The 23,802-nt window shown below is 40.4% G+C and overlaps 1 protein-coding gene and 1 long non-coding RNA gene across 2 annotated transcripts in view; one reads left to right on the top strand and one right to left on the bottom strand.

The window, feature by feature from the left end:
* PAPPA2 (pappalysin 2) overlaps positions 1-23,802 on the top strand; it is a 288,944-nt gene that overhangs the window by 231,271 nt on the left and 33,871 nt on the right. Inside the window, exons 19-20 of the mRNA XM_019918648.3 lie at positions 782-891; positions 11,013-11,084. Coding sequence (XP_019774207.1) covers positions 782-891; positions 11,013-11,084 — 182 coding nt within the window. The remainder of the gene's footprint in view (positions 1-781; positions 892-11,012; positions 11,085-23,802) is intronic.
* Positions 581-23,779, bottom strand: LOC141278573 (uncharacterized). The gene is made up of 5 exons (XR_012331472.1): positions 23,679-23,779; positions 4,870-4,992; positions 3,871-3,913; positions 3,701-3,764; positions 581-1,023 (listed from the first exon to the last, which is right to left on the bottom strand). It is a non-coding gene; the product is annotated as an uncharacterized lncRNA (long non-coding RNA).

The raw sequence follows: 23,802 nt of genomic DNA, 5'->3' as shown, positions 1-23,802 counted from the left end.
TACTTAAAAGGCATCAACAAATCCGGGTAGACTTTGGCTGGCCAGAGTCCTGGAGTGGGGTACTGGAGGTCTATGAGACCAGGAATTAAAGCTTTTATTGCTAAGTCATACAGAGATTCAGGGATTCCAGAGGAGGGGGTATATTGGACTAGAAGGAGAAAGGGCACTTGGGCCAAGGGAGTTAACTTGCGGAAGTGGCTCTTTTTAGTAGTTAGTGTAGGAATATCCCTACAGGTACACAGTAGATGAGTATCGACCCTGCCTATGACCATGTTAATGAGGTGACCTACAACGTAGAAAGCAATTGTTTTTGTACTTCCCTGGTGGCACAGTGGTTAAGAATCCGCCTGCCAATGCAGGGGACATGGGTTCGAGCCCTGGTCTGGGAGATCCCACATGCCGCGGAGCAACAAAGCCCGTGCGCCACAACTACTGAGCCTGCGCTCTAGAGCCCACGAGCCACAACTGCTGAAGCCCACGCGCCTAGAGCCCGTGCTCCACAGCAAGAGAAACCACCGCAATGAGAAGCCTGAGCACCACAATGAAGAGTAGCCCCCGCTCGCCGCAACTAGAGAAAGCCCGTGTGCAGCAACGAAGACCCAGCACAGCCAAATATATAAACAAATTTATTTATTTATTTATTTATTTATTTAGAAAAGAAGTGAGCAGAAAAGAAAAAAATAAATAAATAAAAAAGAAAAATCAAAGCTAATGATTCCAAGATGTAAAAGACTGAGATGTGGGAAGTTCAAGTCTCTTTTGTAAATTTCTGTTCCTTCAGGTGCAGTGTGTTCCCCGTCGTGTATAATCCCCCCTAGCGATCCTGTAATCCTTCCTGAGAACGTCACTGCTGACACTCTGGAGCACTGGATGGAACCTGTCAAAGTCCAGGTGAGGAAAGGATCATTTTTATGTGCCGAGGATGTAAGACTGCTGAACAGTTCTCAACCGGCAGCACATTCCCTGGAGTAATTTCAGAGGCTTTCAAAGCATCCTTAGAGCAAACAACCGCATGGATCATTCCTAGAGAGAAGGATTGAAAATCAAGAAGAAAAAAGAGAAACGCTTGAGAAAAAAGATGACCAATATCCAAAGGAAAGTTTAAAAGATAATATAGAAGGAAGACTCAGAGACATAAAGAATGATAATACAGGAAGGAAATTGAAAGAGAAAATTACCACTAATAAAAAAAATAGGAAGCTAAATTAGAAAAGATGAAAATAAAACTGAAAACAGGGAGAGAATGACTAGAGGAACTAAGGAAAGTTACCTTTCCTGCCTCCATTTCCCACTCTCTCTAAACCCCCAGATCCTCTCTGGACCCTCTGATACTCAAAGTCAGTCATGAACGAGATCCATCACATCTCTGAGCTTTCCATTCGTTTTCATCCTCATTTGAAACCCTGAGGATTCTGCCTCCCTGCAGGGTCCACTGGTTCCTACTTTCTCTCTCACACCCCTCCTGTCTCCAGGCCTGGGAGAGGAGCAGATGTCCTCCTGTCTCCTCAATGCCACTTCCAAACTCTTCTCCCTGCCTCCTCCCTGAAATCACCCACATTTGAATCTAATGCCAACAGAATAAAGCACTCACCACCCTCGGTGCAGCTGTCATCTTCTGACCCTCAGTTCACTCCCTTCCCTGATTTTTTAACCACTTTAGCTCCTGGCTCACAGTCACTTTACCTGATATTCCTGGCATAACTCTTACTGATTTCAACACGCACACACTGGATCCTGGGTTCTCAGTTCCATGGCCTCCTTTGACCACCTTTACCTTCCTGACTTTCTCTCCCATATGCTTTCCTTGGCTTACTCTAATCTTGCCACAGTGGCTCCTGGCTAATTCTTGAACAGGCACACTCCCACCTCAGGACTTTTGCCCCGTGGCTCCCTCTGCCTAGAATGCTCTTCTCCTGGGTGTCTTCATGTCTTGCTCCTTTGCTTCCTTCAGAATTTTACTCAAATGTCAGGAAGGCCTCCTTTGACTACCTCCCCTTTCTCAACCATCCTTCGGGGGAGTCATTATTATTTATTTACCTCTATTCCATAGCATTTTGTTCATGTTTACATTCCTAGTTCCTTTTCCATGCTGGGCAAATTGTAGGTGTCTTATGAATGTTGGTTGAGTAAGCAAAGAAATTTTTATAGCATCATTTTCTACTTTGAAAGTAAATATATATTTTCTCCTCAAACTGGGAGCACTTGCTGCAACTTCATACTGCTATGTATAATTATGTCCTTGTCAATTTCAAGTTGCCCACCCCAGAAAGAAAACGCAGAATTTATTTTCTTCTTAAACTAAACACCAAATGTTATCATTTGTATCACTGCATTTATCATGACTATGGTCTAGTCAAGAAAAAGAAGTCAGTGGAAGCAAAGGAAATAATGATGAGGTTATTGCCCTTATGTACCCAGGTCCTCAGAGATGAGATTATGCCCCAACCATAGATGGTCCCATTTTGTGGCACTCAGTGGCTCTTGAGGGGCGGGAAATCTAAGCTTGTCCTCACAAAAAAGGAGAAATGCCTTATACACCAAAACAGTTGTATTAAATGAAAGTCTTCTTCGAGTAAAAACCTTGTAACTTACATTGATTTATCTTGAAGGATGTTCCATATTGTACTCAATCTTAAGTTTTGGTGTTCTTCAGAATCACTTGGGCAGTTTGTAAAGGGAGCAGACTTGGGTTCCCCCCTTTAGAGAGACTGCCAATGCCTTGGGGTGTGCATTTTTTAACAAGCACCCCAGGTAATTCCACTGTAATGCTTTGCGAAACACTGCTATTAAAATACTGGCAACATAAATATTTTAAGTACAAGTACACCTATTTGGAGCCTGGCTCATTTGTTTAGTAAATGATGATCTCCTATTTCATGTAAACCCTTGCTATCTCCCATACTTCAAATACCTGGTATCTGGCAAGACTACAGAGCAATGGATTAAATTGCATCATTTTCTCTAGTCTGCTTCCAATGACTTCATTCTTTGTAATAAAAATGATATCTTACATTTGGATAACGCTTTATTGCTTTCAAAGTTGTGTATATATACATAATATATATATTTTGGAAATTTAAAATTTCATTTGAATCTTCTCACAAACCAATAAACTAAGAAAGGAAGATTTTATTATCCTTATTTTACTGACAAATTAGATGTTGTCGGGTTATCTGTTCAAGGTTGCACAGCTTTCAAGAAATGGAGAGAGCAGTGCAGCCAACTTTTCTGACTCCAAGTTCAGTCATTTCCCCTGAATCACCCTGTTGGCTGTAGTCTTTTTTCCCCCTGGTGTATGTTTAGGTTAGTTTGCCTATCAAATAGAAAACAAGTCACTTGCCCTAACTATGAGAACCTCCTCATTCCCACATGTCCCTTCCCTCCCCGTGAAGTCTAACAAAAATAATTGAGAGCGATATTTCCCTATAATACTGCTTTTCCTTGTTGTGAAAGAGTTTGTTTTTAAAGAACGATCAAGTATACGTTTTAGGTTCCTATAACATTTATGTGCCTGTCTCTGGGGGTTCTACTGGTTTTTATTCCTGAACATGATACGTGACTCCTAGAAGAATACACTTTCCATTAAAGGAAGAATTTCTGAGGATTTAGGTAGTCTGGGGTTTTGATGAAAAACAACTCAAAGTGGCAATTGTCAAAAGAAGAGTGAGGTCCTCCTGGGTTCAAATACTATATGACTTACCCGTTGGAGCCTCTGTCTGCTCATCAGCAAGAATGAGGATGGTATTATCTGTCTTGAAGTGTTGCTATAAAAATTCAAAATAACACTTTTGCAATGTCTTGCACAGTTTCTAGCACAGAGTTCTGAATTATGTAAAAATGGAATTTAAGTTCACTTAGTACAAATCTTACCTTTGGAAATTTCCAGCCTCTCTGAAAAGATATCACCTGCTATCTATAAGAAAGAAAAATATTGTTCTATAAGTTTTTCGCTTTGCTTGTTAGTGTGTGTAGATAGAGGTGTGTAGGTCATTTGTTTTTTCTGTGCCTTTTGCACATGGGGCTGGGAAGACAATTAATGGCCATTCAGTGCTTCCTATTGGACACCTCTGACTGAAGAAGCAATTTCTAACGGCTCTGGTTATGAGACTGAGAAGAGAGTAAGGATGAATGTATACTATTATTTCTAAATGTTTCAAGAGCATGCTGGCTGTAGGAAACATGAAGTAAGGATTTGAAATTCCCAAATGGACTTTCTGGGCCTTTGTTGTTGTAATGGCGTTTTCCTCCTTCACCTACTGCACCCAGGGATTTAGACCTTTCTATGGTGATGGCATCAGTAGAGACATACCCCTGCAAAAGAGAGGATGCCAAACAAAAGGGCTTCTTGGCTGTCAAATAAATCCCTGCTAGTCAGGGTGACTGAGCAGTGGAAACTGGCAGCTGGGACAGACAGGAGACAGCCAACTGCCCAATCAGTACCATTGCTCATATCTAGAGGGTCTGAGCTGAGGGTGTAGGAAGAGCTCCCCATGGACTTCCGCTGAGAGCATTTAGTGTTTTTCTTATCCCTGCTTTTCCTCTTCTTCATTTTCCACTTTTCTTCCTTTTTTCTGTCATTCTAACACCAAACTGTAAGAGTCTTGGGGGTAGGAATTATGTCTTCCTCAATGCATGATTCATTTCACCCATTGCTCAGAGCGAGGTTGCTGTGTGAAACCAAAGAGCTCGAAGAAGACAGTGCCTCCCACCTCCACAGAGCCATTTCTCATGGCAAACCTTTGGATTTTTCCAGAAAGCCTATGTAAGGTTGATTTTTTATTATTGTCCTTAACCACTGTGTCTAGAGAATGTTTTATTATATCTTGCGACTTTCCTGTTTAAAATAGGAAAATTGACATTTTGACTTACCTTATAAAGAAGTGGTCTTTTGAGAACCAGATTTCATGGAGAGATTTTTTTTTTTTGCACATAATAAGGCAGTTGTTTGCATGTAAACGAGTTTTTCTAAACTGTATTTGAAAATGTTTCTTTCTGAAATACAAAAGTATCCATCATAACATCTCATTTCCCTATTAGTCTGCTTCATAAATTCAGTTTTCCCAGATTGCATAATCCTTTTATCCTTTTTTTTTTTTAGTATATCCTAATTAGGAATTAGTGAGGTCCAAATTAATGAGATTTTCCTGTGGCTACACACGTTAGGTTTGCAAAGTTCTCAACACTGCATGGAATCCCTCTCTCAACTCCCCAGCTCTTCAACAGAATGGCTCAGTCAAAACAAACCTTATAATTTCTGACTTTGTTTTCCCAAGTTGGTCCCCAAAGGATTAATAATTCCTTAAATATAACCAAAATGTTTTAAGAGGAAGAGAAAAGCAGGAGGAAAAAAAGAAGATAATAGCCACAGTTTCCCACTTTCTGGTCTCACCCTCCAGTCTGTCCCCTCATCTCCTAATCCTCCCCCTCCCCCCACCCCGAGTGTCCTCTTGATGGGTGCAATTGTGTGTAACAGCTCCAATGACGCTTGCCACACATCACGGGAGAACAAATCTCTCAGACATGAGTCATGAAAAAATCTTCTTTTTCATCTGTTTAAAACGTGGCATTGTTCCCTCTCTGCTTGAGTAAGTCTCAGGCATCAATTCCCTCTTCTCTAGAGAAGAGTAGACAAGAGTGTCTTGGAGGATGGGGGAAGAATAACCACAAAGTATATTGCAGGGTAATGTACTATGGTCCAAATAAATATGCAAAATAGTGCTGTATCTTATTTAGGGCTGCATACATATATGGTAATAAGGAGATCACCACAAACCTGGGCAAGGAGCAGAACTTTGTGATCTGATGTGATTAGTAGCCCATTCTGTCAAGTAACTATTCCTGATAAAAAACAATTGAGCAATTTTGTATTAGACCTTAATGTTGGCTAACCATCAGTCTTGTGACCTTTAACAACACATTTAACCAGGCAACAGCCTTCATACAGCCCTATGACCATCCTAATAACCCTTAACTGGTTTTCTTTCCCTCTTTCCTCCCTCCCTTCTCTCTCTCTCTCTCTCCCCCTCTCCTTCTCCCCACTCCTTTCTCCCCCACCCCATCTTCTCCTTTCCCACCTCTGCTCTCCCTTTGTTCTTCCTTTCTTCTCTTTTTTCCCTTGTTTTTTAAAAAATTTTAAAACAGTCCAACCAAGAGGAAATCTTTAAACTGGTTTTCTCATGAACTTTTTCTTCTTGAAAAGTTTAAAACAAATCTTTGGCCCTTAGTTTTCACAATTGATTCATCTGAGAAGTGGCTTGCTAATAGTATAACAACTATAGTTACAATTATATACAAATGTATAGAAATAATAATTTTAAAATTCAGAATAGTTGTTATTAATAGGGAGGATGGAAGGAGAATGATGTTGGAGGGACATATACAAGGGACATTAATTGAATCTCTAGTGACAGACTCTGGAAGCAGATAAAACAAAGTGTTATGATTTGATAAAGCTGGGCAGAGGATATAAGGTTGTTTTTTCAATTATTCTCTATAGCTTTTCAAATGTAATATATAGGATTATAATTTGTCAAAAACATTCCAGAAAATAAAAAAATCATATTGAACTGTTAAACGATAAACTGAGGCATATTAAATATTTTAAGAGTTTATCTGAGCAAAAAACAATTCAAATCGGGTAGTGCCATACTGGGTTTAGGAGTACTCCACCAACAGCAGCTGGGGAGAGACTTGATTATAGAGAAAAGGCAGAAGCAAAGTAAGGACATTATTGATTGGTTATAGCTTAAAGCCAAGTTGGTTGTTCATGATTGATTGCCCTTTGGTTTCAATTTCATAACCTTGAGACATTGACAGGCTTAGATTCTGCTTTGCTTCCACCGGCCACCGTGGCATTAGAGCCACCTCAGTGTAATGGCCTCCTTGTTTAATTAATTTAACACACCTCACCAGGAGCTAGCCCTTCTATGCCAACTTCTCACTAGTTTTCCTCCCATTTCACTTTCCTCTTTCACCTCACTACCACAAATGTGCCCATAAAATGTAGGATCTGAAAAACATTTAAAATTTTCCTCCAATTTTGATCAGTAAGTAGTTATTCAATTAATTCTATATGCAGATCTTTTCATATGAGATGAGTGACTTTCATAGGCCAGAAGATAAAGAAGAAACCTAAAGGTACAACAACCTATTTAACGGTTGACAAGTACTTGTTGAACGTTGTCTCTCTCTAAGTCACTGAAATAAGATGTGTGAGTCGGAGACAGTCCCTATTCCCAAGGATTTTGCAGTCTAGGAAGGTATATGACACAGTTACCAGAAACTTTTGTAATCTGTACAGAGATCAAGGAGGTTGCCAGTCTGAATTAGTCTTAAGACTGAATTATAGAATATTAAAAAATTCATTGAGATGGGTATTGCCAATCCCACTATCATGAGCTTATTGAACAGATGTAGTTGCACATGTATGAAATGATTTATACATAAGCTTTGTTTGTTAGAGCAAAAGACTGAAAATGACTTGAATATCCATTAATATGGGTCTGATTAAGTAAATTAAGGTACATCCATGAAGTGGAATAATATGCAGTCAATAGAATGCAGCAATCCGTATACCATCAAATGAACAGAACACCAAGAAATACTATGAAGTAAAATAAAGTTAGACAGTCACACAACAATAAACTAAAGCACTAAATAAAATTATAGTATTTCATACTTTGTGTGAGGAAATAAATAATTTTATATATGTATGTATGTTCATAGGCTATCTGTAATGACATAAAAAAGAACTAAAAATAGTATGCAGGAAATTGAGTAGTTGGGGAGTAGTTGTGTATCCTTTTAATTGAGTAGTTGTGTATCCTTTTATGCTTTTTAGATTTTATACTGTGAACATGTATCACATAATAATAAAATTAAATTACATAAAAATACAAAGATGTAGGGGAGTTCCCTGGTGGCCTAGTGGTTAGGATTCTGGGCTTGTGGCCCAGATTCAATCCCTGGTTGGGGAACTGAGATCCCACAAGCTACATGGTGCATCCGCAAAAAAAACAACAAAGGTGTAAAAAATAAATTGGAAATAATAAGAGAAAAGAGCACTGGAGGATGTATATGTATAGCGGATTCACTTTGTTATAAAGCAGAAACTAACACACCATTGTAAAGCAATTATACTCCAATAAAGATGTTAAAAATATATATATATATAAAATAAAATGGAGGCCCACTACTGATGCAGAGTAGAGATGTAGAGGCTGGTACTACAAATGGAACAGTGATGAAAAAAAGACTGGAAAGAGAGCTATCACAAATTTCACAATAAATGGTAATTGCAATTTGCTTCAGCAGAGCAAAATGAAGAAGCTGTTATGTGAAAAAAAATGCACATGTATTGTTTCCATCAGATAACTATTGAGTAGCATTTCCTAAAGTGAGTTCCACAGAACATTAATCTGGAGAGATGGTCACAAAAGAAAACCAAAAGCGTCTGTGGTTAAAAAAAAGAGCACTGGAGAAAAAGAATTAAAAGTAAATACAGACAGACTCTTTTTCTTTCTTTCTTTCTTTTAGGTTTTTTTTCTTTTGTTTGCTTTTTTCCTTTGCAATGTATTTTTAGAATTTCTCAAGTATTAGAAGATCAACACTCCTGCATGTAGAAAGGTGGTGGATGGAGTAGAAGGTATGAAGGGCATAAGGGAAACTGATCCAGTCAGTTCAGAGTGTTCTGGCAAGTTCTGGCTGTGGTCGTCATGTGAGGGTGCTGAGGCTAAGTTCCCCTTCATGTGGAGGAATTGATGTACTTCCAGCTACCTCCCCCCATAGACTTTGAGTTCTTTGAGGGCAGTGACAGGACTGGTGGATCTTCAGATCCCTCTTGCTCCCTGAGGAAACTGGGTCGTAATGAGTGCTACATTTAGTCTGAATTGAATGACTGACTGACTAGGGTGGGGACTGGGGGCCCTTAGTGGATTCAGTGCATGAGAAGGAATAAAGTTGCCATGTATTTGCATTTCAAGCGTTCAAATTACTGCATTTTGCCATTACCATTATCTGGTAACAAAACATTCAGAAAAAAAAGAAAAATCCAGAAAGTTCCAAAAAGCTGAATTTGCTGCTTTCAGGCAACTATTTCCATAGCATTTACATTGTATTTACAGCCATCTCCATAGCTTTTACATTGTATTAGGTATTATAAGTAATCTAGAGATGATTTAAAGTATAAATAGGATGTTATATGCAAATAGTATGTCATTTTATATAAGGGATTGAGGAGCCTTGGATTTTGGCATCCGCGGGGGTCCTGGAACCAACCCCCTGTGGGTATCAAGGAATGACTGTATATATTTGATAATTCTTTTTTTCTTTTTTAGCGCAATGATATTTTTATTTATTTATTTTTTACACCTTTATTGGAGTATAATTGCTTTACAATAGTGTGCTAGTTTCTGCTTTATAACAAAGTGAATCAGTTATACATATACATATGTTCCCATATCTCTTCCCTCTTGCGTCTCCCTCCCTCCCTCCCACCCTCCCTATCCTATCCCTCTAGGTGGTCACAAAGCATGGAGCTGATCTGCTTGTGCTATGCGGCTGCTTCCCACTAGCTATCTATTTTACGTTTGGTAGTGTATATGTGTCCATGCCACTCTCTCACTTTGTCACAGCTTACCCTTCCCCCTCCCCATATCCTCAAGTCCATTCTCTAGTAGGTCTGTGTCTTTGCAATGATAATTTAAGCAAAGTCGCCTTCTACATTATTACAGTATAGAGTTTTGAATATCAAAAAAATTTTTTAGGGTTTACAGTATTTATTGCCTCTTTAGGGAAACTGTGAAGGAAGACTTTTAGTTTATAGTAATATAACTCCAGAAAAATACTGCAGATGCGCATTTGCATAACTGACTCTGAGGTATATACTCATATACCTACAGCTTAATATATGCAAATGTCTCCAATCTGATCATTGTACAGTCTTAGCATTCTAGAATGTATAATTTTCAATTACTGGAGTGCTGTTTTATGTAAAACTCATATCTCACAATGCATCATTTTTCTTCTGGTTTCCCTGAATTTCTATTGTACTGAATTTAAAATGTGAGTATGAAAGTCCACAAATGGGTGGATTGGTAGCAGGTTATAAAGAGAACTTCTTTTTCTCTTTGAAACATCTTTTGGGACTTTCTCTTTTCCTGAAGTGTATCTTTTGAAATCTTTAAATACAAAAATTAAAAGAAAAAAAACTCCATGAAAATGAGTTATTATTATTCATAAAGAGTAGATGACTACTTGTTTAAAGGCACATCAGGAAATGGTCATTGGGCCCTGGTCAATGGTCAGAGAAGGTCACCAGTGTTTTAACACAGACACATTTTCACACTCTCACCATCTTAATGTTGGTGCCATTTTGAGTCCTGGTGGTTTCACATTAAGCCTATTTGTCCAGTGCGTAGACCCTCTTTTATTTCCCACAAGGAGGGCATAAATGGTGCTAACAGGAGTTGCAGAGAGTGCAGTTTGGCCCCCACTCCTTGCTTGGGCACTCACATCTTGTGATCTAGGATTCCTGAGATCCATTTTTAGTTCAAGACTCTTCTTATGAAGCTCTATTTCTCAGCCTTTAAAACTCCGTGGTCTTCCCTGATGAACACAAGCCATCTCACAATTTCTTGTAACTTTATTTAAAATTTCAAAACAAATGGAACCAATATTATGCCTAGAGCCAAATTAAAGTCATTTTAGTATTGAGGATGCTGTTTTTAACCACACCTACACCATTCTGGATTTGATAGCTCATGGGGGGTGAAGATGATGAAGAGAATGAAAGATTCCCTCCATTAAGAGATTCCCCCTTGGCTTCACCTGGCAGAATTAGCAGTTCCACGGGAAAGACCAGACTATGGCCTAGGACCTCTTCATGCAGCACAGCTGGGGCTTGCTCCTCAGGGAAGGGGTTGGGCTAGTGGGGTAAGCTCAGGATTTGCCCCTTCTCTCACTGACGAGGTGTCTTTGCTTTTGTTTTCTGTTCTTTCCGTCTTCCCCTTCAGAGCATCGTGTGCACCGGGCGGCGTCAGTGGCACCCAGACCCCCTCCTGATCCACTGCATCCAGTCGTGTGAGGTAAGCCACCTCCCCTCCCCCAGACGCAGACCAGAGCTCTCTGTTCTGCTCACCTTACGGAGACTTGCGTCCTTCTGCTTCAGTATTTGCCCTTTCCCAGATCCTATGTCCTTCGTGTAATCTCTTAAATTTAGCTCCACAATCCCCAAATTACAGATACTAGGATTTCTGATGTTGCCTTTTTTTTTTTTTTTTTTTTTTTTAACATCTTTATTGGGGTATAATTACTTTACAATGGTGTGTTAGTTTCTGCTATATAACAAAGTGAATCAGTTATACATATACATATGTTCCCATATCTCTTCCCTCTTGCGTCTCCCTCCCTCCCACCCTCCCTATCCCACCCCTCCAGGCTGTCACAGAGCACCGAGCCAATATCCCCGTGCCATGCGGCTGCTTCCCACTAGCTATCTACCTTACTACGTTTGTTAGTGTGTATATGTCCATGACTCTCTCTCGCCCCGTCACAGCTCACCCTTCCCCCTCCCCATAACCTCAAGTCCGTTCTCTAGGAGGTCTGCGTCTTTATTCCTGCCTTACCCCTAGGTTCTTCATGACATTTTTTTTTTCTTAAATTCCATATATATGTGTTAGCATACTGTATTTGTCTTTTTCTTTCTGACTTACTTCACTGTGTATGACAGACTCTAGGTCTATCCACCTCATTACAAATAGCTCAATTTCGTTTCTTTTTATGGCTGAGTAATATTCCATTGTATATATGTGCCACATCTTCTTTATCCATTCATCCGATGATGGGCACTTAGGTTGTTTCCATCTCCGGGCTATTGTAAATAGAGCTGCGATGAACATTTTGGTACATGACTCTTTTTGAATTTCGGTTTTCTCAGGGTATATGCCCAGTAGTGGGATTGCTGGGTCATATGGTAGTTCTATTTGTAGTTTTTTAAGGAACCTCCATACTGTTCTCCATAGTGGCTGAACCAATTCACATTCCCACCAGCAGTGCAAGAGGGTTCCCTTTTCTCCACACCCTCTCCAGCATTTATTGTTTCTAGATTTATTGATGATGGCCATTCTGACTGGTGTGAGATGATATCTCATTGTAGTTTTGATTTGCATTTCTCTAATGATTAATGATGTTGAGCATTCTTTCATGTGTTTGTTGGCAGTCTGTATATCTTCTTTGGAGAAATGTCTATTTAGGTCTTCTGCCCATTTTTGGATTGGGTTGTTTGTTTTTTTGTTGTTGAGCTGCATGAGCTGCTTGTAAATTTTGGAGATTAATCCTTTGTCAGTTGCTTCATTTGCAAATATTTTCTCCCATTCTGAGGGTTGTCTTTTGGTCTTGTTTATGGTTTCCTTTGCTGTGCAAAAGCTTTGAAGTTTCATTAGGTCCCATTTGTTTATTTTTGTTTTTATTTCCATTACTCTAGGGGGTGGGTCAGAAAGAATCTTGCTGTGATTTATGTCATAGAGTGTTCTGCCTATGTTTTCCTCTAATAGTTTGATAGTTTCTGGCCTTATATTTAGGTCTTTAATCCATTTTGAGCTTATTTTTGTGTATGGTGTTAGGGAGTGTTCTAATTTCATTCTTTTACATGTACCTGTCCAGTTTTCCCAGCACCATTTATTGAAGAGGCTGTCCTTTTTCCACTGTACATTCCTGCCACCTTTATCAAAGATAAGGTGTCCATATGTGCATGGGTTTATCTCTGGGCTTTCTATCCTGTTCCATTGATCTATCTTTCTGTTTTTGTGCCAGTACCATACTGTCTTGATAACTGTAGCTTTGTAGTATAGTCTGAAGTCAGGGAGCCTGATTCCTCCAGTTCCTTTTTTTGTTCTCAAGATTGCTTTGGCTATTCGGGGTCTTTTGTGTTTCCATACAAATTGCGAAATTTTTTGTTCTAGTTCTGTGAAAAATGCCAGTGGTAGTTTGATAGGGATTGCATTGAATCTATAGATTGCTTTGGGTAGTAGAGTCATTTTCACAATGTTGATTCTTCCAATCCAAGAACATGGTATATGTCTCCATCTATTTGTATCATCTTTAATTTCTTTCATCAGTGTCTTATAGTTTTCTGCATACAGGTCTTTTGTCTCCTTAGGTAGGTTTATTCCTAGATATTTTATTCTTTTTGTTGCAATGGTAAATGGGAGTGTTTTCTTGATTTCACTTTCAGATTTTTCATCATTAGTATATAGGAATGCCAGAGATTTCTGTGCATTAATTTTGTACCCTGCTACTTTACCAAATTCATTGATTAGCTCTAGTAGTTTTCTGGTAGCATCTTTAGGATTCTCTATGTATAGGATCATGTCATCTGCAAACAGTGACAGCTTTACTTCTTCTTTTCCGATTTGTATTCCTTTTATTTCCTTCTCTTCTCTGATTGCTGTGGCTAAAACTTCCAAAACTATGTTGAATAAGAGTGGTGAGAGTGGGCACCCTTGTCTTGTTCCTGATCTTAGTGGAAATGCTTTCAGTTTTTCACCATTGAGGATGATGTTTGCTGTGGGCTTGTCGTATATGGCCTTTATTATGTTGAGGAAAGTTCCCTCTATGCCTACTTTCTGCAGGGTTTTTATCATAAATGGGTGTTGAATTTTGTCAAAAGCTTTCTCTGCATCTATTGAGATGATCATATGGTTTTTCTCCTTCAGTTTGTTAATATGGTTTATCACATTGATAGATTTGCGTATATTGAAGAATCCTTGCATTCCTGGAACAAACCCCACCTGATCATGGTGTATGATCCTTTTAATGTGCTGTTGGATTCTGTTTGCTAGTATTTTGTTGAGGATTTTTGCATCTATGTTCATCAGTGATATTGGTCTGTAGTTTTCTTTCTTTGTGACATCCTTGCCTGGTTTTGGTATCAAGGTGATGGTGGCCTCGTAGAATGAGTTTGGGAGTGTTCCTCCCTCTGCTATATTTTGGAAGAGTTTGAGAAGGATAGGTGTTAGCTCTTCTCTAAATGTTTGATAGAATTCGCCTGTGAAGCCATCTGGTCCTGGGCTTTTCTTTGTTGGAAGATTTTTAATCACAGTTTCAATTTCAGTGCTTGTGATTGGTCTGTTCATATTTTCTATTTCTTCCTGATTCAGTCTTGGCAGGTTGTGCATTTCTAAGAATTTGTCCATTTCTTCCAGATTGTCCATTTTATTGGCATAGAGTTGCTTGTAGTAATCTCTCATGATCTCTTTTATTTCTGCAGTGTCAGTTGTTACCTCTCCTTTTTCATTTCTAATTCTATTGATTTGAGTCTTCTCCCTTTTTTTCTTGATAAGTCTGGCTAGTGGTTTATCTATTTTGTTTATCTTCTCAAAGAACCAGCTTTTAGTTTCATTGATCTTTGCTATTGTTTCCTTCATTTCTTTTTCATTTATTTCTGATCTGATTTTTATGATTTCTTTCCTTCTGCTAGCTTTGGGGTTTTTTTGTTCTTCTTTCTCTAATTGCTTGAGGTGCAAGGTTAGGTTGTTTATTCTAGATGTTTCCTGCTTCTTAAGGTGGGCTTGTATTGCTATAAACTTCCCCCTTAGAACTGCTTTTGCTGCATCCCACAGGTTTTGGGTCGTTGTGTCTCCATTGTCATTTGTTTCTAGGTATTTTTTGATTTCCTCTTTGATTTCTTCAGTGATCACTTCATTATTAAGTAGTGTATTGTTTAGCCTCCATGTGTTTGTATTTTTTACAGATCTTTTCCTGTAATTGATATCTAGTCTCATGGCGTTGTGGTCAGAAAAGATACTTGATACAATTTCAATTTTCTTAAATTTGCCAAGGCTTGATTTGTGACCCAAGATATGATCTATCCTGGAGAATGTTCTGTGAGCACTTGAGAAAAATGTGTATTCTGTTGTTTTTGGATGGAGTGTCCTATAAATATCAATTAAGTCCATCTTGTTTAATGTATCATTTAAAGCTTGTGTTTCCTTATTTATTTTCATTTTGGATGATCTGTCCATGGGTGAAAGTGGGGTGTTTAAGTCCCCTACTATGAATGTGTTACTGTCAATTTCCCCTTTTATGGCTGTTAGTATTTGCCTTATGTATTGAGGTGCTCCTATGTTGGGTGCATAAATATTTACAATTGTTATATCTTCTTCTTGGATCGATCCCTTGATCATTATGTAGTGTCCTTCTTTGTCTCTTTTAATAGTCCTTATTTTAAAGTCTATTTTGTCTGATATGAGAATTGCTACTCCAGCTTTCTTTTGGTTTCCATTTGCATGGAATATCTTTTTCCATCCCCTTACTTTTAGTCTGTATGTGTCTCTAGGTCTGAAGTGGGTCTCTTGTAGACAGCATATGTAAGGGTCTTGTTTTTGTATCCATTCAGCTAATCTGTGTCTTTTGGTGGGAGCATTTAGTCCATTTACATTTAAGGTAATTATCGATATGTATGTTCCTATTCCCATTTTCTATATTGTTTTGGGTTCGTTATTATAGGTCTTTTCCTTCTCTTGTGTTTCTTGCCTAGAGAAGATCCTTTAGCATTTGTTGTAAAGCTGGTTTGGTGGTGCTGAACTCTCTCAGCTTTTGCTTGTCTGTAAAGGTTTTTATTTCTCCATCAAATCTGAATGAGATCCTTGCTGGGTAGAGTAGTCTTGGTTGCAGGTTTTTCTCCTTCATCACTTTCAGTATGTCCTGCCACTCCCTTCTGGCTTGTAGGGTTTCTGCTGAAAGATCAGCTGTTAACCTTATGGGGATTCCCTTATGTGTTATTTGTTGTTTTTCCCTTGCTGCTTTTAATATGCTTTCTTTGTATTTAATTTTTGACAGTTTGATTAATATGTGTCTTGGCGTATTTCTCCTTGTATTTATCCTGTATGGGACTCTCTGTGCTTCCTGGACTTGATTAACTATTTCCTTTCCCATATTAGGGAAGTTTTCAACTATAATCTCTTCAAATATTTTCTCAGTCCCTTTCTTTTTCTCTTCTTCTTCTGGAACCCCTATAATTCGAATGTTGGTGCGTTTAATGTTGTCCCAGAGGTCTCTGAGACTGTCCTCAGTTCTTTTCATTCTTTTTTCTTTATTCTGCTCTGCAGTAGTTATTTCCACTATTTTATCTTCCAGGTCACTTATCCGTTCTTCTGCCTCAGTTATTCTGCTATTGATCCCATCTAGAGTACTTTTAATTTCATTTATTGTGTTGTTCATCGTTGCTTGTTTCATCTTTAGTTCTTCTAGGTCCTTGTTAACTGATTCTTGCATTTTGTCCATTCTATTGTCCATTCTATCTCCAAGATTTCGGATCAACCTTACTATCATTATTCTGAATTCTTTTTCAGGTAGACTGCCTATTTCCTCTTCATTTGTTAGGTCTGGAGCATTTTTATTTTGCTCCTTTATCTGCTGTGTGTTTTTCTGTTTTCTCATTTTGCTTATCTTACTGTGTTTGGGGTCTCCTTTTTGCAGGCTGCAGGTTCGTAGTTCCTCCTGTTTTTGATGTCTGTCTCCAATGGCTAAGGTTGGTTCAGTGGGTTGTGTAGGCTTCCTGGTGGAGGGGACTAGTGCCTGTGTTGTGGTGGAAGAGGCTGGATCTTGTCTCTCTAGTGGGCAGGTTCACGTCTGGTGGTGTGTTTTGGGGTGTCTGTGGCCTTATTATGATTTTAGGCAGCCTCTCTGCTAATGGGTGGGGTTGTGTTCCTGTTTTGCTAGTTGTTTGGCACAGGTTGTCCAGCACTGTGGCTTGCTGGTCGTTGAGTGAAGCTGGGTGCTGGTGTTAAGATGGAAATCTCTGGGAGATTTTCGCCGTTTGATATTATCTGGAGCTGGGAGGTCTCTTGTGAACCAGTGTCTTGAAGTTGGCTCTCCTACCTCAGAGGCAGAGCCCTGCCTCCTGGCTGGAGCACCAAGAGCCTTTCATCCACACGGCTCAGAATAAAAGGGAGAAAAAGTAGAGGGAATTAGTAGACGTATGAGGAAAGAAAGAAGGAAAGGAGGGAAGGAAGGAGGGAAGGAAGGAAGGAAGGAAGGAAGGAAGGAAGGAAGAAAGAAAGAAAGAAGCAAAGAAGGAAAGAAGGCAAGAAGGAACGAAAGGAGGGAGGGAGGGAGGGAGGAAGGAAGGAGGGAAAGAAGGAAAAACAAAAAGAAAGAAGATACAGTAAAAATAAAATAAAGTATAATAAAGTTATTGAATTAAAAAATTCTTAATTAGAAAAAAAAAAGGACGGGTAGAACCTTAGGACAAATGTTGGAAGCAAAGCTGTACAGACAAAGTCTTACACAGAAGCGTACACATACACCCTCACAAAAAGAGGTAAAGGGGGAAAAATCATAAATCTTGCTGTCAGAGACCACCTCCTCAATTTGGGATGATTCGTTGTCTAAAGGAGGGAAGGAAGGAGGGAAGGAAGGAAGGAAGGAAGGAAGAAAGAAAGAAGCAAGGAAGGAAAGAAGGCAAGAAGGAACGAAAGGAGGGAGGGAGGAAGGAAGGAAGGAGGGAAAGAAGGGAAAACAGAAAGAAGATACAGTAAAAATAAAATAGAGTATAATAAAGTTATTGAATTATAAAAATTCTTAATTAGAAAAAAAAAAAAAAAGGGACGGATAGAACCTTAGGACAAATGTTGGAAGCAAAGCTATACAGACAAAGTCTTACACAGAAGCGTACACATACACCCTCACAAAAAGAGGTAAAGGGGGAAAAATCATAAATCTTGCTGTCAGAGACCACCTCCTCAATTTGGGATGATTCGTTGTCTAAAGGAGGGAAGGAAGGAAGGAAAGAAAGAAAGAAAGAAAGGACGAAGGTAAAGTATAATAACGTTCTTAAAATTAAAATTGATTATTAAGAAAAAAAATTTTAAGAAAAAACCATGGACGGATAGAACCTAGGACAAATGGTGGAAGCGAGACTATACAGACAAGATCTCACACAGAAGCATACACATACACATTCACAAAAAGAGGAATAGGGAGAAAAATCATAGATCTTGCTCCCAAAGTCCACCTCCTTAATTTGGGATGATTGGCTGTCTGTTCATGTATTCCACAGATGCAGGGTACATCAAGTTAATTGTGGAGCTTTAATCCGCTGCTTCTGAGGCTGCTGGGAGAGATTTCCCTTTCTCTTCTTTGTTCTCACAGCTCCCAGGGGCTCAGCTTTGGATTTGGCCCCGCCTCTGCGTGTAGGTCGCTGGAGGGCGTCTGTTTTTTGCTCAGACAGGACGGGGTTAAAGGAGCCGCTGATTCGGAGGTTCTGGCGTACGGAGGCCGGCGGCGGGGAGGGAGGGGCACGGAATGCGGGGCGGGCCTGCGGCGGCAAAGTCCGGCGTGACTCTGCACCAGTCCGAGGCCCGCCGTGCGCTCTCCCGGGGAAGTCGTCTCCGGATCCCGGGAACCCGGCAGTGCCTTTTTTTTTTTTTAATTTTAACAAAATCTCCAGGGTTCCATTTTAAATGACTTAATAAAAGTTAAAAGCAAGTCAGAATTATTTATGGTTTGGGGATTCTCTAACCGGGCCTCACTGGCGTTTAGTTAGATCAGAGTTTTGCAGATCAGTGGCCCACAGACAGGGGTTTGGCCAGCTCAGTGTCTAAAAACAATTTTGTTTTGGTTGCTAATGCTTGAAAATTGGGATTTTCACGTAAAATTCATATGTGTGTATGTAACTTTACACACACACACACACACACACACACACACACACACACACACACACACACACACACACACACACACACACACACACACACCCCCCAAGTAAAAATAAATATAAAACTCTTTGTGCAAAAAAAAAACAAGAATATCTGACAACCGTGGGCACAATTAGCTGCTCACCTACTGGGCTTCTCTCATTGACATCAACTGCCTGGGTCATGCAGGCATCTCTGTTTCCTACCTCTGAGGAGGTCCTGTAGTCCACTGTTGATTAACCCAAACTAGACCTTTACTGCCTCAAGGAATCCTGTTTACTTCTCACACAAGGCATTCCCCTAGCAGTGGGGGACTCAGGGGGATGTGAATTCCTTCACTAGATTAAGAGGAGTTTTTGCAAGAAAGAGTCAAGAATGAGGCAGAGCCTTGCTGAGGGAGATTGACCCAGGAATCCTGACATGGGAGATATTACACACACACACACACACACACACACACCATTTAAGCCCTCTCACCCTGGGAATAGCCAGTAGCAGATACAAATACTGTAGTCTCAGGCTAGAGTTAGGCTTTGTCATCAAAGTCTTTCACTGGAAGTAATTAAGCCACTTAGCAGCAATGCTCAATAATTCTGGCTGTGCCTAGTGCGCTAGAGAGAGCTGTTTAACTTGCCCTTGACTTCCAGCACCCTCCCCCCACATACACACCCAACCCACATGCCTGTTAGTCCCTGGATTCTCCTGTATCCCTGTTTCTTGTATCTAATTCTGGGAAACTGGGATCTACATGAGGCCAAAGAGGGGAAAATTGTGGGGTTTCAGACAAAGGGAAAACTGGGTGGGGAAATGATACCAATAAAATAGCATCCTGAGAGTGCATCAGGAAAAATGCTAGCATGGAGTGTGCTTTGTTATGGTGTGGGCCAACAAAACAGCTCATCTTCTGCCATCATTAGAAAAACAGATGGCAGTGGGGTGGGGAGGGGAGTGAGTGACTCATCCACTGGGCAGGGGGTAGCAAGGGGGACGAGGAGGCCAGGGAAGGAAGGAGATAAACAGACAGAGGATTCGAGAACTTTGGCGAGATCAAAGGGATCCTGAGAATTCCCTTCTGTGGCTTCCAGGCATGATCGCAAGAGGGAGGGTGGATGGCAGGGCTTGGAGCTGGCTTCGGTGTTTCCCAGGAGGTTACAACACAGAGCTTTCCCCATTTGTCCTCCCTCTGTGCTACACCCCAGCACATGCTCTGGATCCCTTATCCAGAGCTTCCCAGGCTTCTTTCAGCCCCTTTGTTGGCGTGACAAGGAACAAACCTTCATTCCCTCTTATGACCCCTCTGCCCAGCTGCTATCACACACAGCTGAGGCTTGACTGCCACACACCTGTTGGTACCCACACTCCAGGGCTTCTCAAAGCATGGCCCCTGGACCAGAACAAGTGGCATCACCTGGGAACCTGTTAAAAATGCACATTCTCAGGCCCCATCCCAGACTTACTGAATCAGAGACTCTGGGGGTGGGGATCAGCCATCTGTGTTTTAACAAGGGCTCCAGGAGATTCTGAAGACGGCTTAAGTTTGCAAACCACCGTTCTGGTCACTATGGGAGCAGACAAGAAGGTTCCTAGACTATGCATCTCTAATTTGAAGCTTCTTTGTCTAGGAATCATTTTAGCCTACATTATTCATTCACATTCTGATTATTCTACAGTATTTCCCGAGACTCTCTGGGTAGGACAAGATCTGACAGGACATGATTTTGCTTCCTGTTTCCCAGCAAAGGCTAGGAAGAGAAAAAAAAACCTTAGAGGGGTGGACGGGAGGAACAAAGAAGAAGAATCAATACCCGTAGAAAGGGAAAAGGAATTGTGCAGAGTGGGGCGCATGGGGAGAAGTAGAAACAATTCTGAAGGAATAAGTAGTAAGAAATGCAGAGAGGGAGGGCGAGGATGGAAAAGAAAGGACAAGAGCGGCTGAAACTGGCCTGTTCTAGGGGCAACTTGGCAGACACTTAGTTCTTTACTGGAAAAAAGTCAGCTAAATATATTAGGGAGAACCAAAGAGTGTCAGAGACAGACGGAGAGAAAACAGACCTGGATGCAAGATGAACCGAAGAGGGTTAGGTGGGTGAGAGCAAGTTTTAAAACGTGTGGCACAGAAATCTGATACTTTGTACCCCAGTGTCTAAAAAGGGTTTTCTTTTTTGGCTTTCCAATAGCGAATTGAATTCTAAGATGTCCCCTTAAGACATTCAACCTCATAAGAGTGAAGTACATCATTCTTTATTGGTCTCAGTACGCCGAGGCATTGAACCAATCCCCTCACTGTCCCACTTCACGCCTGTGTTGTGTCACTTCTGCACCTCTGTTTGTGTCCTATCCCCTTGGCCACAGAGTTTTAGCCTTCAATTCTCCACTAGCTATGCCTCTCACTTTTCTTTAAGAGACAGCACTGAAGGTTCCCTCTGAAACATCTTATGTAAATAATGCCATCTTCTCGTGGTCACTTACGCTCCCATTTTCTCAGGAGCACGCATGTACCACGTATCTGGAGTCCAAACCTGTTCATGCCTTAAATTCTATATTTCTAGTTGATTCTTGTGTTTCACCTTCTCGACCCAGACACTCCTTGTATTTTCTATTTCTTTTGTAATTTGCAAACAGGCAGGGAGTGGTAATTTGGTTGGTGGAGAAGTTCTGAAGTTAAACAAATACAGGTTCAAATCCTGGGTCAGCTGAGTGGTGTAAGCCTTTGTGTCTTAATCTGTATTGGGAAGTGGGGGCAACACAGCCATTTTAAGGAGTTGTGATGAGGGATTAATGTGATAATGGACATAAATGTTTAAGCATCATGCCATTCCGGGTCCATAGTAGATGCTTATAGGGTAGTTATGCACTATTAACCACTCTATGAATGCTTACTGAATGAGTGCAGCAGAAGGCAGGGCAGAGTTGCTGGGTGGCCTCAACGTGGTTAGATGCAAACTCTGAAGATGGGAAAAGGGAAAGAACAAAGGAAGAAAGGGGAACAGACCATTCCCTGGAGACCCTCTGAGCGCCACAATTTGCAAATCACTTGGAGACAGCTGCTGAATCTAATCGGTCATGAGGAGCTCTACTCATTCCTCCTGTTGCCCTCACTGGGGCCTCAACAGCTCTCACCTGGGCTATTGCATTAGTTTCCTAATTGTTAACCTTATCCCAGACCTGTGCCCATTAAAATTATAGACAAGCACACAAATAGTCAATGATAACTGTGTAGAAAACAAAGACTTATTCTGCCAATGCTTGGCCAATTGAGTGCACTCTTTTCCCAGTATGTGGGGGGGCGGGTAGCAGGGAGGGTTGTCCTCATTTTGTGGGGTGATAATTGAAGTGAGCGTTCACTCCGTCAATGAACACATTATACCATCAGATCATATGTGTTATCTTCTTTTTCCTTCCTTCTTCCCTCCCTCCTCCCTCCCTCCCTCCCTCCCTCCCTCCCTTCCTTCCTTCCTTCCTTCCTTCCTTCCTTCCAAAAAGTCATATTTATTAATTCTAACAAAGTCTACAGTCCTAGGTTCCATTAAACTAAGAACATCTTGTTCTCTAGGGAATGCAGCTGGAAATAAAGACCACACTTCCAGCCTCCTTTTGCATAGAAATGACTAATTTCCTTCCTGTAGGATGATTAAAATTGAGTGCCCATCAACCTACATTTTGGTTCTGCTTTTTCTGTGAGCACGTATTTCTTACAAGTTTGTTGTGCTTGTCAGCAGCCCCCCATTTTGGATTACAGTTTCTGATAATTCTCTCTTTAACATTTTGAAGGTTCTTGTAGAGTTGTGCTTTTTCAAAAAAAAAAAAAAACGTGGGGGCAGCTGTGGAGGAGGACGGAGGTGGAATGATGTCAGAAGAATTAGGTTCAAATTCTGAGTCTACCCTTTTAGCTATGTGTTGTATCTGTCTGGCTTTCTCTCAAAACTCCTGTGAGAGTCAAGTGAAATAACTGATATTAAGGTGCTATGTAAATTGCCAAATAATATAACATATTCGTAGTGGTATTGCCTAAGGAACGATATACATCACTATGTAAGGATGGGCTCTTATTGAAACAATATGTACATATTAAGAATCAAGAAAGAGTCCACTCACACCCAATTTATATCTTTATGAGTATTATATACTGCAGGTGGCCATGGTTAATTGATGTTATTGAGGCTTCCAATAAAATTTAGAAAACTTTTAAAGATTTTTTTGGGTATTTCAAGTAAGTCTCTCTGAACATGCTACTATTTCTCCTATAAATTCTTATACATACCCTTGTAAATGCCTGTCTTCTCACTTATCACATTATTTCAAGATTATATGACAGGTCTGTCCTTCCTACAGTCTGTGAGCTTCTGAGTTGTAGGATGTGTTTTATTCCTTTGAAAAACACAGACCTAATTCTTCAATGATACCTGCTTCTACCCCTCTAAAGGCAGGGAGAGAGAGTTGAAGGTAGACCTTTGACTTTGAAAGTCTCGAATTGAGAACGATTATATTGGATTTCTGAGGAGCAGCACAGTGGAAGGAAAGGTAGGGAAGGAGTAGAAGGTGAAGGAGAGAATTACAACCCTGCCATGCATAGAATCAGAAAGCTTTGCAACAGCGGCAACCCAGAGGAGCCAGAGGAAGGCTGTCAGGGGTCCTGAGGCAGGCTTGAACCTCAGTTCCATCCCTTAGTACATGTTTCCTTGGGCAAGTCTGTTAACATCTCTGAATTTAAGCTCCTCAGCTTTAAAATCAGGTGGATACAATTTATCCTTTAAACTTGTTCGTCAGACACCTGATTCAGAAAACTGTGGAGATGCACCCAGGGGTGTGTCGTTTGGGAGCCTTTGAAGAGGTCATACCTCGGGAGAATGTGAGTCATGCTGATTTTTCAGGAATAACTGGAAATATCCCTTGTTTCTGGGGATTTTTGCCTTCTGCATAGATTTTGATCTTTCTGTTAAGATTTGTGGCTTTACTGGTTAGCTTTGATTTCTTACTCACTGGATGGGTTGCATTTTGGAAATCTGTTGGCACCGTCCTTCCTTGGCTTCAGTCCAAGGTCAGTTCTGCTTTTGGTTTTTCTTCCATCTTCCTGGTTCTAGCTGGCAAGAGAGAACTCAGACTA

This window comes from Tursiops truncatus, chromosome 1 (assembly GCF_011762595.2).
Source record: "Tursiops truncatus isolate mTurTru1 chromosome 1, mTurTru1.mat.Y, whole genome shotgun sequence".
In the NCBI taxonomy this organism is placed as follows: Eukaryota; Metazoa; Chordata; class Mammalia; order Artiodactyla; family Delphinidae; genus Tursiops; species Tursiops truncatus.
The sequence above is the reverse complement of the archived record's forward strand: the minus strand, read 5'-3'. Positions and strand labels throughout refer to the sequence as shown.